This window comes from Temnothorax longispinosus, chromosome 1 (assembly GCF_030848805.1).
Source record: "Temnothorax longispinosus isolate EJ_2023e chromosome 1, Tlon_JGU_v1, whole genome shotgun sequence".
NCBI classification, from domain to species: Eukaryota; Metazoa; Arthropoda; class Insecta; order Hymenoptera; family Formicidae; genus Temnothorax; species Temnothorax longispinosus.
This window is the reverse complement of record NC_092358.1, coordinates 23,921,073-23,939,253: the sequence shown is the minus strand read 5'-3', so window position 1 is coordinate 23,939,253 and position 18,181 is coordinate 23,921,073. Positions and strand designations below refer to the sequence as shown.

At 41.5% G+C, this 18,181-nt stretch overlaps 1 protein-coding gene across 1 annotated transcript in view; it reads left to right on the top strand.

Annotated features, from left to right (window-relative positions):
- The window catches only part of LOC139819805 (lachesin), a 163,229-nt gene extending 145,909 nt beyond the window's left edge, over nucleotides 1-17,320 (top strand). Inside the window, exons 8-11 of the mRNA XM_071789546.1 lie at nucleotides 3,135-3,191; nucleotides 3,462-3,548; nucleotides 10,084-10,182; nucleotides 12,852-17,320. Coding sequence (XP_071645647.1) covers nucleotides 3,135-3,191; nucleotides 3,462-3,548; nucleotides 10,084-10,182; nucleotides 12,852-12,922 — 314 coding nt within the window. The 3' untranslated portion in view covers nucleotides 12,923-17,320. The remainder of the gene's footprint in view (nucleotides 1-3,134; nucleotides 3,192-3,461; nucleotides 3,549-10,083; nucleotides 10,183-12,851) is intronic.
- Nucleotides 17,321-18,181: the final 861 nt, after the last annotated feature.

The following is an 18,181-nucleotide window of genomic DNA, read 5'->3' as shown; positions in this document are numbered from 1 at the left end:
TTAAAATAATGTTGCGTATTGTAAATTTTATGATTCAAACATCACTCTTGAAAGCACTCGTTCTTATGGCTTTGAATAACATTTCGTTGAAATTCACTGTCGTCATTATTTAATTTTCAATTTTCCAATGTGTGTCTTACTCTCCTGAATCAACTTTGATACTTTAAACTTATTGCATGCCTCGATATCACTGACGTTCTACGTTCTACAAATCATTGGTTCTACAATTCATTGGTTTTCTGATTGTATACAATTCATAACTGTGCTAGGATATTGTGCTAACAATTACCCGCGCGGTGTATAACATGAATAACATTTACACTAGACGATATATGAAGATCTTGCATACTCGTCGCACGATGGAAGGAGAAATTGGATGGAAGGTATAGATGAGCGAATGGGGGAAACAGATCGTTTAGTGACGTACCGATGAAAGGGGACGATGCTATTAGGTTAATTAAGGCGTCTTAAGATTTTAATGAGTTCTCCTCGCTCACCGACGATGAAGCTAAATCAATACATTTCGGGATGCATAAATTTTGCGAACAATAGATTGCAACATGTTTCGTTTCCAATATCGCTACTAGATTTTATTTACGATTTTTCTTTCGACAGAATGCTAAATTGAAAAGAAGAAAATCCCGACATATCTACATCTACAGCTAAATATTTTTTATTCACGGTAAACTTTCGTAATAATTTTTTACAATTATTGATGATCAGCGAATTCTTTCTTGCAAAGTTGCAGCAGTCTCTCCTTAAATGAAACTTTGATCGGGTCGGCTACCGAATCTCCAGATTTCAGTATACGCTACAAACACATATATTAATCGGGCATAATGAAAGAGTTGATTTGTCGGCGAAGGCCGGCGCGTTAACCGGTCCAATCATCAATCAGCCCAGTGAAGCTAAATGGTCAGGACAACGGGTTTTAATATCTCCTGAGGAAAATAAAAGTTAGCGCGATAAATCAAAGGTGAAAAGTCGCTGCCTTACTTTCTCTCTCTTTTCCCCTTGCCCTTTTTTCTTCCTTTCTCCCCTCCCCCTCTCTCTCTTCCTCTTTCCTTCCTCCCTCCCTCCCCTCTCTCTCTTTCTTTTTTTTCTTTCTCACTTTCTTCCACCATCTCGCTTTTTCCTCATTGCGCTCTCAGCTTTAATCTCTTCGCCTTCCATCGGTGACTTGCAAAAATGATAAATGAATTTCATCCACCGCGCGTGCCATATTTATATCTATAAAACTGGATAGTAACCTCATAATAACCACGATGACGAACGACGACAATTTCTGATGATATAACATTCGTATTTTGTTTCGACACACAGATATCGAAATATTGATCTCTATTATAGGTGTAGAGAAGCTTATGGATGACAATCGCAAATTTAACGTCTCGCCGTCCAATTTTCGACGACAGAAGTTTTATTGATTTTACATTTGCACCCCCTCGTCTCGCGCGTGTGTACGGCGACAAACGTCGCGAGATAGAGTTGCACGTCGGAATGTCGTTGTTGTAATTTTTGCGGCAAACATTACCGCACGGGCGAGTGAAACGGGGGTTGGAAGTCATTCAGGTATTATCTTACGGAAAAGACGGCGGGGCTACATATTTGCATTACATTCGCGTGTGTAAACACGTCTGCTGAGGCGCATACTTTGTCATCCTATCCTATTTACCTTGGGGAGAAACGCACCTCCGCAACGTGCATCGCGTGCACCCTCTCTACAACCTTGCCACTTAGTAATCGCTCAGGTGCTTGTGACAAATAGCAATGACCTCTTTCGCTGCGGGCACATCCTCCACATCGAGGCTATCAATGGATATTACCCTTTTAAATTATGCCGTTGGACGCGCAACAGAAAGAAACACGGAACACCGCGGGAGAGATAGCTATTTAATTTCATGAACAGCATTTAACCTAGAATTTGTGTTCGTGTTCATATTAAAGGGCTATATTTCTCACGTAAAATCTAGCTTTTAATCCCTTTGTTCTGTTCCCTATTGCGCACAACCTACATATCTCGAATACGCTCGAATTGAAATGTATGATACATGTTTTAGCATAACTTTGTTTTTTATACTCTGCAAAAAATTTGGAAATGGAGAATTGATAATATTGAAAAAATGTTTACAGCGCCTACAGAAGGAATATATATTATATAAAATAATAAAAATGGACTAACAGCGCAAGTGAATTTTCTACGATCAGATAAACTAATTATAACACTGCTAATGCGACAAAGCCAGCGATAAACGTAACAATTATAACGAAGTCATCAAGAGTAATACTAACTAATTTTAATTAATGCCACATTCTGCGAAATTTTTAGCAGATATTTCCGCAGTGAGTACGTCCAGCCGCGGACAGCGGCGGTCAGTAATAAATCCGGCCGACGACGGCGTTCGCTAAAGACAAATGATGAAATTACGAATAATTATTCAGGTATATATCCCAGGATAAGTTACGCGTGGAGGCGCGTGTAGGGGTGGAAGGCGCGGATGTCGGTAGTACCGGAGTAAAATATGATGTAGAGTTTGGCCGGCTTGGCCGGCGCTACGGCAGCTAATACGTTCCGGGAGAGAAGTTAGTAACAGGTGGCGCGATCCATAATATCACGCGGCGTAGAATTCGCCCAATCTGGGGAGGACAAAAGTATTTTGACTGGTTGCGTGTAAATATATAAGTGTAACACGTAATTCCACGCGGTCCATTTTAATTTCATGTTTGTATCATGTAATTTCTCGAATTATCTCAAAAGTACACGAGGATTCAAAGTAATGCACATCATCGTATACCTTCCTTAGATTCGCATAAAAAAAAATGTAAGCAATAGCAGGCTCCCTCGGTAACAATAGGAATGAAAACAGAAAGAAATACGAGCGGTACTATAGATTGGAATCGAGGGTGAGGGCTTGAGAGAGAGAGAGCACATCTCTCTGAAACACTGAAAATAATTGTGTTTTTTTTTCCACGAGAATTGCGAAAAAATGATGAATGAAGAAAAACTGAGCCTTTTTGTACGATTGGGAGATATATGAATATTTTGCCACAAAGCTCTGCAAATAAATTTTGCGTGAAATATGCGACGTCAATGTAGATCCGATTTTTGAAGATGGAAAATTGTTTTGTTGCAGTGTCCGCACCGCCAAGCACCAGTCCTAGCCCGTCTACCACAGAGATCCTCAAAAAAGGTAAGATATTATATTAAAGACAGATACCTCATGATGATTTTATGTATATAATATATATATTAAATCACGCAGTGCAAAATTAATAAATACGCATATATATTATAAACTATTATAAAGCATTGCAAAATTAGTAAATTACTGCGTACTGCGTATTGCGCTATTAGAACTACGTAATAAGATTTAATGCTTCCATATATACCACAATCGATATTATTCACGTCGTACACGCTAGCTCGAATCTAATTTTCCAACGCGCGTTTACTTTTGCAGATTGGGAATTCATGGCGGAGATGAATAACTCTGTTTACGGAAATCCAAGTTCGCTGACAATTCAAAATGAGAAGAACATCAAGACAGGTGAGTACTCGAAGCGGCATGTATCTTCTTTTTACGTAATTTTCCAACGTACATCATTGCAATTTCGCGAATTATGGGATTGATTCTGCAACTTCGCATTTCGACGAAGTGATGCAGTCGTCGGCTGTCACGCGAGCGTATACGAAGAGTAACAAGCATTTGAGATATATTTGGAAGAAGTATTCTCTTGGATCTTTATATATCTCTATCTGAAGAAAACACATCAATCATTTAGATCTTTCTCACACGTTCAAAAAAAAAAGAAGCAAAAGTAATAAGATACGGAACAGAATTTAGACGTGACAATGTCAGAAATAATATAAAGGAAGAAATCTATTAAGCAGAATATTTTCCACGAGTTGTGGAGAAATATTAATTTCCAATAAACATTAAATGCAATAAATGCGTGTAATCAGACCTTTTCAGACGTATTTATATATCGTTATTATTTATAGTATCGTTATGAATCATTCTTGGCGAATATGAAGAAAAGTCAAAGGTTTCAACTGCAACCTGTATACTCTGTACGTTAGTAAAATCTCAATCTAGTTGGAGCGGATTTACATATTCAATCTAGCATCACGTATAGTCAAATGCCATCCCATAACTGGATTTTCCAGCAACATACTTTGAATCTCCGGTGCGATTAACTTCGATGTTAACTAGAGCCATGGGACCCACCAGAGAATCCCGAGAATCGATTGCGGCTTTAAGAGTGGTTTGAAGAAGGGTAAGCAACTCGCTTTAAAGCTTTCTATGGAGGGCGAAAGAGAACCACGGAAATGAGGTCTATAACGGGATAACAATTGAAATTTTCCGACGACGCGGCGACGGATCTTCCTTTTATAATGTAAAACTATATCGAAAAATAGACATTACTGTTTTAAATCACATAATGAATTACGTCAAATAACACACACGCCCATTATCATATACGCAATTATGAATATTATTGATATCCACATAATCTCCAGCAAAGGAAGATTCGCAACATTCTAATTCCAAAATTCTACAGAGAGTAAATCTATTAAAAATTGAAGACGAAAGATTTTTATTTGATGTATCACGTTACCTTGGAAACTAAGCGTTTACTTAAGAAATCAAAACGCAGCGGTAACTGTCAAAAAAGTTTAGACAGACTCGAGGGTGGTGAATAAAAAGAATGGAAGAATAAACATAAAGGTAACAGAGAGGCAACTGAAGTGATGTTCGTAACAGAAACACATGAGTGGTGGTTATGTGAGAGAGCGAAAAGGATAGATGAATAGACAGAAGCTAGAAAGAGAAAGAGAAAGAGAGAGGGAGAGGGAGAGAGAGCTGGGAACAAGGTTGACTGAGGTAGAAGAGATCCGTGTAACATCAATATTTCATGTATGCTAACACGCCGGAACTAATAATGCTCCAGCGAGGAAGACCCAAGAATAATATCAGCCGCCGCTGTGTAGACCGCGTTCTCCGTCCCTATCCACGCCTTTTCCCCCCTCGCCCTTCTATTTCTTTCTTTGTCCTTCGCTTTGTTCTATCACCTAAAACAGCAACGTGCAGCGCCCTAGCGTCCTTTTGCGCCCTGTGTTAAATTTAATCGAAAATTCGTGTCTCGTTGAGCTTCGCCGTTTCTCTACCGTCTCTACGGTGTCTACCGTGTCTACCATGTGTCTCCACCCTTCCTTTCCTCCACGTATAACCAATGTCATCGCCCCGGGGAGCGGGTTGAGAGACGGCGGAAAGGTGAGAGTGAAAAGATGAGGACCGAGGGGCAGAAGCGAGGAGGATGGTGAATGCGACGGGATGTGGTAAGTTTGAATACGGCATATGTCTCCTTGTCTCTCCTTCTCTATTTGCGAAGGCCGAGAGGAAGGAAAGGACGGGCTGCGAAGGAAGGATGAGGTTTGTAATTGGTGCAACATCTGCGGTCTGCAAGGTGGCATTAATGTTTGCTCCCTTCGTGCTCTCTCGCCCTCATCTCTGTTCCCTCTCCTCCGTTTTCTCCCCCTCGATCTTGCCGGGGCTCTGAGAGGGAATCGTCTTTTTCCTTATCGCGTTGTTTCTTTTTCTCTTCTTCCTTATCCCGGTTACATTTAACCGTGTCTGCTTCCATTTTCCTCCCCCCCCCCCAGTTCTTTTAAGCACTTTATTTTTATGTCATCTTCTTTGCTTAACATATCTGTTTGACTTATTCCCTTTTAGTCCGCCAGCGTTTCTTTTTACATCCACGTTACGCTCGTTACGATTCCAACAGTTCTCTCTCGTATTTCGCAGTACATTTTTTCCCGGTTAATTTATCTCGATCTCCTCCGCCTACCTTTCGCCTTGTCTTTTTGCAATGCCCTCTTTAAACAATCTAGCGGTCGCCGCCTATTTGCGCCGTTGTTTCTCGTTATTCATATCGTTGGAAATTCAAGGGCGCAAGTGTACGCTTAAGATTAAACAGAAGATTTGCTTGAGTTTCCTCCATGCGGACGGGAAACTCAAGCATAAACAGGCCTTATTTGCTCGCAGTAACTTACGACAATCTGTTGTTGAGAATATCTAAACATAACGCGGCGCGTTTTAACTTCCCCTAGTGTGAGGTGGTGTTATTTGTTATACAGAAAGGCAGGTTTGCTTGCAAATGCCACAATATAAAGCACAGACAACAAAAATATTTTTGACAAAATATTTTGAGAACTTCCTCTTCTCGATATTTTCTCTTTTGCCGTGGGTTCTCGCATATTCGCATGTGTGTATCGGTGTTAAGCCGCCGTATAATTGCCATTGCAGGCATTTGTCCATTTCCGTTTCTCCCTTAAGTCGCGCCGCGCGCAGCTCGCGCGAATGGCAAATTACATATACGGAAGCCACGGTACACGCGGCCTATACAGCGATAAGTCACTTTGAGGCTCCGATGGGAAACGGGGCAAGTATTGTCGCGGTATCGTGACATCTCCCAGAGCACATATGCCCTTAGGTGTCGCTTAATTCCCCGGGGCACCGTTGTCCGCCTGTAATTCGGGGAGAGTATGTATAGCGATTGGTTTAGCCGCGTGCTTTCGTACGATTAACACGTCCCCTATTCTACCGTACGCGAGCACGTACCAGAGTAGGAGCGGAGGCGCGTAAGAGCGCCGGTTCAACAGCGCAGCCCTTGTCGCTCCTGTTGTCGTATAACGTATATAAAGCGAGATCAAATCGCTTCGTCAAATCGCCGAGTCGAAAATCATTTTATCACGTTTATTCGACGATGCGTCCCGCGCGACGCGCACAGCGCGTCGCTGTCGCTTCCGCGTGAAATTATTTACGACCCCGAATTAACATCGTAAAGGCGCATTAATTAGAACGGCGCTCGTGACGCCGTGACAATATTGCGCGCCGCGTGACACGGCGGTATAAGTTTAGATCTCAGAGCGTGCGAGACGTTAGACCTCTGTTAATTTTCTTGGGGCACAGTTAGCCGAGCCACCTGGGACAAGGAGTATCATTGACTTTGTCGCGTGCACGGCCAACATCAGTCCGCCTGATAGCGCAAGGTAAATTGTATACGTTGACGCCCCCGCGCGCGCGCGCGCGCCAACACCGAGACAGTTTGATATTAACGGAATGCAGAACGGAAAGCTAAATCCACAATCTCAGCGAAAATAGTTAAACGCGTCTGCACCGACCCGTCAGCCTCCGAACCGCGCGCGAACGTGTGAGCAAGAATATCATGACCCACCGGACGTAAAATCAATGAGGGGTAACTGCGCGAAACGGTAACTTTTTATATGGGGGACTTATTTGTGCAATGTCCCCGACACAACAGTTCCTCTTTCTGACAGCAGAGTCGCGAGGATTACCAAATCGAGGATTATCAAATCCAAACGGAAAGTCGAATCAATGCGTGGGCAGTTGGGCACGAAGCTTTATCTTCTATTTCTCTTTTTTTTTTAACCAATACAATCTTCTGTATACGCACGATTCAGTCAGTCTCGAGTGAAGGACCATTCTGCACAAAACATTTTTGTACAATAGAGTGCCTCGCAATATTTTACTACCGAAATGTCCAGTCGTGGGAATCTTATTTAGATATCAATGCACCCCCTTCATCATCTCGTAAATAACGAATTGAAACCTGAATATCGAATGTATCGACAAATTAAGTACAAAATGCGATTCGTCCTCTTCCCACTTTAGATATTTCAAAATCCGTATTTTGATCCGAATGGACACTGGTGCAGATGGACGTAATGCAGATGACGTTGCAGTTTTATGTGCGATAAACGAATTTTCGATTCGGATTTTCTGAAAGCGTTTATCAATATTTTTATCTTCTCTTATTTCAACCTGTCGCGCAAGAGCATCGGATTTTCGAGCCAGTTTAATAGCCACCATGTGTTGATCAACTTCCAAATAATTACGTACGTTTCGAGCACGTTTATTTTTCACGGGCAGTTAATGGGTGGAGCGAGGATTTTAATTTGCCCGACCATTCGCTGGGACCAACGATGTCAGGATGCAAATTAAGCATAAATTTCATCGCTATATTCAGTTCTATTGATATCTGCATTTCTGCGTTAACCACGCTGCGCTTTTCTCTCTTTCTCTTTTTCTCTCCATTTCTCTCTCAACCCTTTTTTTCCTTTTCCGGAAATTTTCTCACGACTAATTCTTGCTCGTTGCTCATCCGCAACGAAATCCTGAACTACTACACATAACGAAGCTTATACACGCTCCCGGTGGAGCTTATACATGTCCATACTCGCGCGATGACGGCGGGCTATACGTCTGGTTCCCTAAACACGTCGTCGCCCTACGCATAGCTACAGAAACAGCCGCATCGCGATAGAGATTCTCGCATATAGGAAACTATGGAACCGGCCCGGGCGCATGGATATACGTATAGCGCACGTTACACATTGTCACTGCTAATGTTTGGTCGAGATTTGCATACGTCTGTCTAACCTATCCATTGCGTCGCCGTACAACGGTTGTCTCACCTCGGTTGTCCGGAGGGTGTATCCGGCGAGGTGGCGGCGCGGCGGCGACCTTACTCTGTACTATCAGCCTTGGTATTATACACACGAGGGTACAAGCGGCCTACGCAAGCTCGCTCGCGCGCGCGTAGGTACGCCGTCATGATCACCCATTACCTTATCCGAAATAGGCTATCGTGCCAAGATCGTGTGCTTCCCCTTGCGCTGCAACCCTCACAACCCTCGCCTTGTCCCTTACCTAAACTGACTGGCACCGCCTCGGGGCTACGAACTTACAAATCTAATCGCGAGGGAACGAAGACACAAAGCGATATTCACGAGCACCTCGCTCCGTGGGTACTCCGAAATTAAGCCGTAAGTACAGGTTGCCAGGCTTCTGCGGCTCCTCCTACCTACTGGTTCTCCGCGTTAGTGAAGCTGCGTTTATTAGCTTCAGTCAACTTGACGTGCTATCTGCGAATTTTACGCATGTTTACGTAGGCTTAGAAAAATAATAGAATGCATATGGATACGCAATAATTGGTTATAATTTTGCGATGAGAAATGCGCGATGTCTATTCGGGCAGAATATATGGATATAAATTTGGAAAAATTATAGAACTCTGGTGTGTAACAATTGTTTATAATTGGTAATATAACGTGCTATTGACAGATATTATAACATTTTAGTAAGTATAACAAAAGAATACGATTCGACTGTACAACTTTAAATAAATTTGTAAGTTAGTTATTATTATTTTTTCCAACTAGAATGAAGAGAAATAAATAACTTAAACATAAAGATGTAAATTTAATAGATATGGAGAAGCGAAAGCTTACTTATTAAAATCATAAAAGAAAGCATTATTTCTTGCGCATTACTATATATTTTATATAATTACTGTGTAAAGAGGTAGATACTTATATTCGAGCAATAAGATGACTATTTATTTATGTATGTCGTGAGATGCGCTTCACGCGACAAGCACGTACACGTTATAACATGACAGACTGACATACATAAGGTCTGGTTGTGTAATTTTATCAAAATATATACTCATCACGAGCTGTTTCGCTGCAAGAATGTAATCCAAAACGCGGTCGGGGTTGCGACAAGCGTGTGTCGTGACACGGATAGAATCTACTTGGCGCGGATAAGGGAATTGTGTTTACTCGGAGTTTGCATACTAGTTAACGCGTTTGCCACCCACTTTATGCGTAACAGGCTCGTAAACATCTTCAGTCGAAAGGGCCACTCGTTGTATCTCGTCCCTTTGTCCGTGGTTCCGCTATGTGAACCACGCAAGTCTCTCCTTTCGCTCCTTCTGTTCTCTCAGATCTCATCTCCTCTGTCTCGCCGACGGCTTTGCGCTATAATGTCTCGAAGCGAGATTGAATTTTTAATTTATTCCCATAACGTCCGGGATTCATTCCCATAACATCCGGGAAACAAATTGTCGCCAGTCCGCGGTGGACTTTTCAACGCGGAAAGATATTTTTCTTGGGGATATCCTTGTACATTTCATTTATTATTTATCATCGTCTACCATCATGTCGATATACGTAATGTTTTTTCACAAACGTGCGTTTCGTGTTTTTCTCTCAAGGTACCAAGTTCCAGTCGAATCTAAACGAAATTGGAAAATCGGAGCAGAAGTCGTCTGAACTGGACAGAAAAAGAAATTACAACTGGCCCCCTGATAAAGGTGAGTATGACATAAAATTTTATTAAAGTTTTACGTATGTATAGTTATGCATATGCATAAGTAAATAAAGGTTTCATGTTAAATTTTAAAATCTATAGAAGAACAATACACTCGAGATATACATATAAATAATATGTGGCATATATCTGGAACAGAAAAATAACTTTTCGATGTACATGTTTTTTCCATAAAGAACAATATTTGTTTCTATGGAATAACTTATCGTGCCAATCGCATTTATATTTTTTACAGCATATTTGCTTTTTATACGACACAAATAGAACGGCATTTCGCATAATATATTAGAGGAAAATATACCGCTAACGCCGTACATTCGTGTAATGTGACCGTATACGCGATAAAATGTCAGATACCGGACATGCGTTGAACAACAAGCGCGGCCGTTCGTTACTTTATGAATTTGAGATTCAGTTTCGACGAGCTCTCGTCGCGGTGAGCAAACGAACCTCGCACTAGCGGGGTGGAGAGGCAAAACGCGAACGAGTTTTCCCGTCGAAGATGCGGTTTTATCCGGCATTTCGCGGCTCCGATCGTGGCATTTGATCGGCCGCGTCTACCGCATTTCTGAGCACGGCCAGGTGTGTAGCACCTTTCATAATTCCGCCGAGCCTTCGGCATTATCGGATAATTCTTTTCCACCCTCGCATTTTTTCCTCCTTCCACGATCCGTCTTCACCCCCCGCGTCTCTTCCGTAATTCGATCCCTGTCCCGGCCGCCCTCCCTCCCACCCTTCTGTTCTTCTGCGCTACCGTCTCTCTCAATATCTCGCTCGACCGCGGTTACTTTTAAGAGGAATTTGCATAATGGCGTAGTGTGAAAATCCGTTTTCTCCGCGGGGACGATCGCGATAGTCTCGGGGAAGTAAGGTAATTTCGCGTGGAAAAAGGCGGGTTGAACTAGTAACGAGGGAAACTGCGTTGCAAGCTGCCACACGTAAGTGCGACGGAAAGAATGCGACAGAAATATCGGGGCGTTTCTATGGAAAATTCTGCTGCGAGATTAACGTCAAATTGCTAATGGGAACTGTTCGATGAGACAGCGATACGATTGCGATGAGTTCAATGTCTAATGTTATTTCGATATCGAATGATACAGGAGACTGTATACGTCGCGCGCGTCACACGTTGATTTTTCATTATGCCGTGTAATCGTAGACGCGATATCTCCCTCTCGGAGTCTGGAAAGCGTGTAAATCTGGAGATCGTACCAGCGCGAGTTTGGATCTCGAGTTACAGATCTAATGAGACAAGACACAGCATTTTTATTTTACAATTCTCGCGCAGCAGTGAAATATAAATATTGACTATAAATGCATAACACATCTGCCTCTCGCAGAGATGAGGGGAAGACGAGCAGGGGAGAGGAGAGGGAGAAAGGGGGGAGGGGAGAGAAGGATGGGGTAGGGCGAGAAATCGCGAATTGAAGGAAGGTAAGATCGCACAAAAGTAGCGAAGCGAAGAATTCTCCCGGGGCAGCGCCAGGGACCGGATAAAAGAAAAGGGGAAAGGAGGGGGGTGGAGAAAGGGGGTCAGGGAGGCAAGTTACTGCTTGCGAGCCTTTGGATGAGAGTCGAGAAGACTCTAGAAAGGGCCGTGGCGAACAGAAAAGGGAGTGAGAGGAGGGAGGGAGGAGGGGAGCGATCCAGAGGAGGCGACGGCTCACCAGGTTGTTTCTGATTCGTAATTAGAGATGAGTGAGGCCAGGAAAAGGCCGGAGAATACATTTCTCTCCAAGCGAGTAATAGCTAACGGTACGGTGCAAGCCAACCGGAAGAATAACTGACTTCCCATTTTTTCCTCCGTTTTTTTTCTCCCTCTCTCTTTTTCTTTCTTTCTTTTTTTTGCCTCCTTCTCGTCTACCCTTACTTCTCCCTTCTGTATCTACTCTGCTTGGACCGTCGACTAATCGGCACTCACCCCTTTGCACCCGTCTCCGTTTTCTCGGGATATCCTCCCTCGAAGGGAGAGATTCTTCCGTGGCAACCTTCCTGCAACGGGGTAACGACAGATTCTCGTCGTCCCAAGCCCCTTGATTGTGCATTGACCTCTCGGGACTTACCGAGAAGAGAGCCCTTCCCTTCTTGTCCCGTAGCATCGCGAAAATGAACGTTCCATGCTATGGTTTTTTCGATATATTAGAATCTGGTACTCTATTATATTCTAAAGGATTATTTCATATATACCCTGATAAATTCGTAGTGTCAAATTATCCTCATTTTGAGTCATTTTCAAACATTCCTATAATATAAGTTGCCACTGCTGCTACTCAATATGTCGTTAATTTAACTAAACCAGTGAAGTTAAAATAATACTGTTTTGTGTTAAAATAATCGACACACACACATGGTAGTTAAAAATAACAGATTGTTATTTAACTTAAAATATTGATTTAAATTTTATCCTTTAATATTGTACAGTTGAGCTGTTTGGAAAGATTTAAATGATTTGTGTACAGAGATTTATTAATGTAAATGTCGAAACTTGATGTTTATTCTAAAAACGGAGCAAAAACATTATAATATCTATAAGCCAATTATCAATTCATACAAATTAGGTTTATTTAAATTCAGAAATGTAGCTTCTGCAAAAAATCCTTATATTGATCGGCGTTTTAATCTTAAACAGTGAAATATTTTGTCTAATTTCAGATTCAGCAACGGGCGTGATGACGACCGTGACGCTATTACTAATTGCTCTGGCGGTAACGATAATTCGATAAGCAAGACCCGAAAAGAAAAGAGAAAGCGAACGACGACCTCGTCATTGACACGCCGCGCCGTCGGTGTTGGCTTCCCTAATTAACGGACTCAATTAAAAGGAGAATAAAAGGAAGAAAAAATTAGAACTCACGACATGAAAGACAGACCACACTCACACACAATACACGTGCGCACGTGCACGCATACACACACACACACACACACACACAATTACACCGCGGTGACACAAAGACTGACTGGAGTAGTTAGCGTCCGTATTAAATGACGGAGAGTAATTTACGCGTGCCAAGTTTAGTGTAGCGACGACAGTCCACGAGTGGCCAAGAATTACAGGAGCACGAATCCTCGCCGATCTCCCCTTCACCGATCGTGCGTTGTGTGGCCCGAAGGGATGAGGGGCGAGACACACGCCTGGAGGTGGAACAACGAGAACGAGAGGAAAGGGTATTAAACAGAGTGCAACGAGTATCGCTTTCAGTGTAATATATTGTATAACGCCGTAACATAATGACGCTAATAACAAATACCAGTGGTCTCGTCTCCGCGAGAGAGAGAGAGAGAGAGAGAGAGAGAGAGAGAGAGAGAGTCCGGAACGTGTGTGAGAGTGAGTCGTTATGTTTTTTAACTATATTATACGGGAGTATTTTAATCGCGCAACTGACATTTCCGGAATATCAAAACGAAATCGTTCGAGTTTAATACTGAATTAAAGTTTCACCGAGCCAACTAGTTCTCCAACATTTTTTAAACTCACATGCCCCTCTCGAAATAGTTTTCTTCCCTCGTTCGTACGATCGATGCATGAGGGTTCTCAATTTCGTCAACAACGTAAAAACTCTTGAGTACGAAGATTCGTCATGACGATACGTATATATCTCGAAGAGAATCGTGAGTGTTTGTCACCATTCGAGCAAAGTTAACTCTCCATCGACATCTGAATGAGAGTCCACCGTAGTCACGCGTCTCAGTTTCGACTGCATGCATCCCTTAAACATCAGCCATTTCTTCCTTCTTTAATTTGAAATGCATAAAAGTGCGAAAAAAGTGCGTGTATTATCTCGAGCATCGATTCCACTTCTTTATTCCGTGGCAAACTTCCGCCAAGTACATTTTAAATTTCTCGCTTCTTTCCATCCCGTTCCTACCCTTACCTCTTTATGTACGAAATCATGGATCCCATCTGGATACTTGAGATTAAAACGTCAGATTCGGTACGGAGGAATTGCTCTCATCTGGAGATGCAGTCGAAGGAGGTACGGACAGCGAAGGGGGGAAAGAAGAAAATGGAAAATTTGCGCCGGAGAAAGAAACGCGGATATATCGTAACAAGAAATCGAATACTACTTAGTTGCAAACGTTTTCGAATCAATCCGGCATTACTCCGGTTTTCTGAGAATAACGCAATTCTTTCTTCACATTATATGCAGGCACGTTATCCTCATTTTATTTAATTATAATTCCAATCACTCGCTTTGCGCGCAATCATATAGGACCAGAAAATGTCGAGGTTCGTCTTGAATAGAAAATATTTATTGAATGTATCGAAAGCACAGTTTTCGGCCTGTGAATTAATAAATAGTCTTAAATCTCGTTCAATCATTGTAAAATCCATTTTTTCTTGAAATATTACATATATTTATTTATGGCCAATTATGGCATTTTATGCAATATTGCAAAAGGAAGTTTTCATATTTTACTATCAACGTTATCTAGCGGTGCTGTGGCAATTTGTGAGTAGTGTATGAAGAAAATTTATTTATATGCAAGCGCGATCTTACGTTTCTCGCCTTTGACGTGATAATTCCGGATGACCGGATGGCAGCGGCGATCAGAAGCATATCATTAAAGCATTTTTTTTTTATTATCGGTTATCTTTTATTCTTACGCGTGTTAACGATAAGCGATTTATATAAGCAGAAAGAAATATGCGCTTTAAGAAGTAACTTTTTACGTGCGATACTATACGCAGTATAGTAAAACGTCGCATATAGCAAAACGTCAACGTGTGTTCATTTCGTAATCAGATTCATGAATCGACATCAAAAATTGTCCGGCTGACTGTCCAGACTCGACAGAATCAACAGGAAATAATTGCAATGTAAATTACATATTTGCTCGAAATATCGGTTCCGTTTCATGCCGTTGCGTCGCGCGATCGATTTGTTTACGTGTTAATTGATCAAATCGGGATTTATTCGTAGGCGGTCGCGGAGAGGCCGGCCCCGGCTGTGCCGGGTTTTAAGCGGACTTCTAACTACTTAGGAATATCCATTATTCAGCGTACATCTTGTTTAAAGCAACAGGTTCGAGAGAGAGTCCCTGCACTCGGCGCGCAAAGGAGTTAATGCCCGCCATGGATTAAAGAAGGGAACGGGTCGACTTAGGGATTACGCAGACTTACTCTGATGAGGTCTGTAATCGTATCATTCGCGAGACTAGCGATCTTAAAAGTCATAAGCATTTAACATGAGGGGATCACGCGTCTTTGCAGCATCGCAGCGTTCGCAATCTGTGGAGATTACTCTGCAACGAATTCAAATCCCGATCTGGTCAACGCTACGAACGATTGTTTCTCCACTTGTCGGTTGAAGCGTATTGATCGCCGGGCATTTTGATTGAACGCACGAACGATTGACCAATATTTCTCATTAAAAAGCATTTCCATAGGCACATTATAAACAGTTTGTGTTCGGTGAAAATAAAATTGTGAAAAAATTTATTTAAAAAAGCAATTAAACGCGATATATTGCGTAGCAATATATCGATTGCATTCGACGATACGTCGATGGTGCTTAAATGAATTTTTAGACCAATACTGATACTCGCCATCAGAATGATGCATATATATCCCGAGTTTTTTTTTTATAATATTATTAATTATTACTCACTTTGGTAATTATTCAGTTATATATGTCAAGGTAAAGACCATTGGCGTTGAATAATTACTCTGACGTTCTTTATCTTAGAATGGTTTAATCTAATCATACAAAGTTCTGTTTATTAATTTTATATAATTTTGCAGAGAGATAAATACCAACGCTTTCCTTTCGCGAACACAAAGATGATTGAACTCATCTATTATCTTGATGCAGGGAATCTTTATTACAACACTAATAAGCACAGTCTGATTAAATAACGCTTAAAAGTTTTATTACGCAATGGCTTTAATTGCTTAACACAAGCACACTCTGTATTTTATATGAAATTTAATTTTATGTGTGAAACTCAAAAATCCAGAAGAATTATTTTAATATCTCGAATAGTTTCGTCTACTAAAAATTCAGAATTAAGCAACAAAGTAAAGATCGTTCTTTCCGGGCACGCTCAAGAACTCCGAAGCTATCCGCCTATTGAGAAGCGATCACTACCCATAATGCAAGTAGAATCTATATTGCACATGTGTATGTACGCGTGTATGTGATTGTATGTGAAACAACTGTGACTTCTTGTCTGTAATATCGATGCGTAATGCCATTTTCCGTTAGCATCGTAGTCGCGATAGAGTTGATTTTCAATTCTTTTAAATCTCAATTTAGATCCCATGAATTTAATAAGAATAAAAAAAAATATGCTGTCAGACTCACGAATCACATGCGGAATCAATGAAATTGAGAGACAGTAGATTAGTCAAAGGTTAAAAAAAAAAGAAAGAAATAGTATTCGAGAGTTGCCTCTAAGCTCTTGCTATAATCAAACGATTTTAATGAAATTTGTGAACGGCTAAGGGAAAATGGTGACGCGGATTATTCGAATTATCGGTCTAAGGATGCTCGAACGTTGACTCGTCATTGGCGAAACCCTTGTAAATAGAAGTACACCAGTGATAAGAATTGCACGTAGAGTAAGCTTCGCAGCCAGCGATGATAGTGTACGACGTGTCACGTACGCTACCGGCATCATTAATCCGTTTTTCCGTTTCGCGATTTTCCGCCTTTAAGTTCTTTCGTACTTTCGCCGTCGTCGTTTCTCACGCGCGGAGAAACGCGCAAGAAGGGTAAATCTTAGCGAGAGATATTTTGACCGTAGCCTCTAAAGTAAAAAAAAAAAAAAAAGAATGCGGATCGACGTGTGTGAAGAAAAAGAAGAGAAGAAAATTCGCCGTCTTAACGTTGTAAGTGCGTGATGAGACGTATTAAACGCGAAGGTATATATGTATACATAACGCAAATTATAAATATGAAAATACAAATATATAAATACAAATATACGAATTACGGGGGACTATATTGGGTATACATATATAAATATATATATGTTATATAATATATATATATTATTATAACATTTATGCTTTGCGACGTTGATTTGAATGTTGTTATTTACAAGAAAACCAAAAGAAACGAGACATTCTTATGAATATGCTCGACATATGTAATAAAAGAAGGGTTACGTAAGAACTCTATGAATCGCGATTATCTTGTCACCCAATGCCCCATTCCTCATCTTTCTACAATTTTTAACAGATCCTTTCTTTTCATAAATATATCGTATATCGACATAAGCGGAGTCAAATATTTCATTTTTTAATTTATGTTTTATTGTTGTTTAGGATACAAGTGAAAGATAAATAAATATATCGCGATCGAAAAATGAAGAATAAAGCACCACTCTGCTTCTTTTGGCAGAAACGAGAGGCATCAGCTATTCCTAATTGATGATAAATTAATTGATTCGTTATTAACAATCGACGATCAATAATATTCATTTATCGTTAGGTACAATTTTACTTTCCTATTCTGGTTAAGCACCCAACTCTGCTACCAACCACAGCGTTGAAACGCAACGGATTACGCGGGGAACTCCGCAAACGTTTCATCCCCCCAACGCATGATTCTGTTTGCCATGGGTAAGCTAAATAGAGGGATCGGCGGGTGAATGCGGGGGCGTATGCAGCGAGGTGTTGAGGAAAAGGTACCGGGTGCTCGTAACATTTAGGTCGCGTGAATCCGCGAAGTGAGACGCTATCTACCATCGACGGATTAAATCAGGCCGACTATGTGTTTATGCGGCAGTCACAGGAGGATGGCATGAAAGTTCAACAACGTCGGGATACGTCGGTAGAGCGAAGATAGCGGATACACGTCGCTCCGTATAACGGGGATCGGAGGGGGCGCACGGGGACGGGGGAATGTGTCAACCTTTGCGCAATATTTCGCCGTTTATTGTCGCGAGTGTTGTAACAAGCCGCGACTCGCCGGTCGGCATACTAACCGGAGGATTAATTACGTGGTGCGGCCCAAGGCAGCTGGCGGAATCAT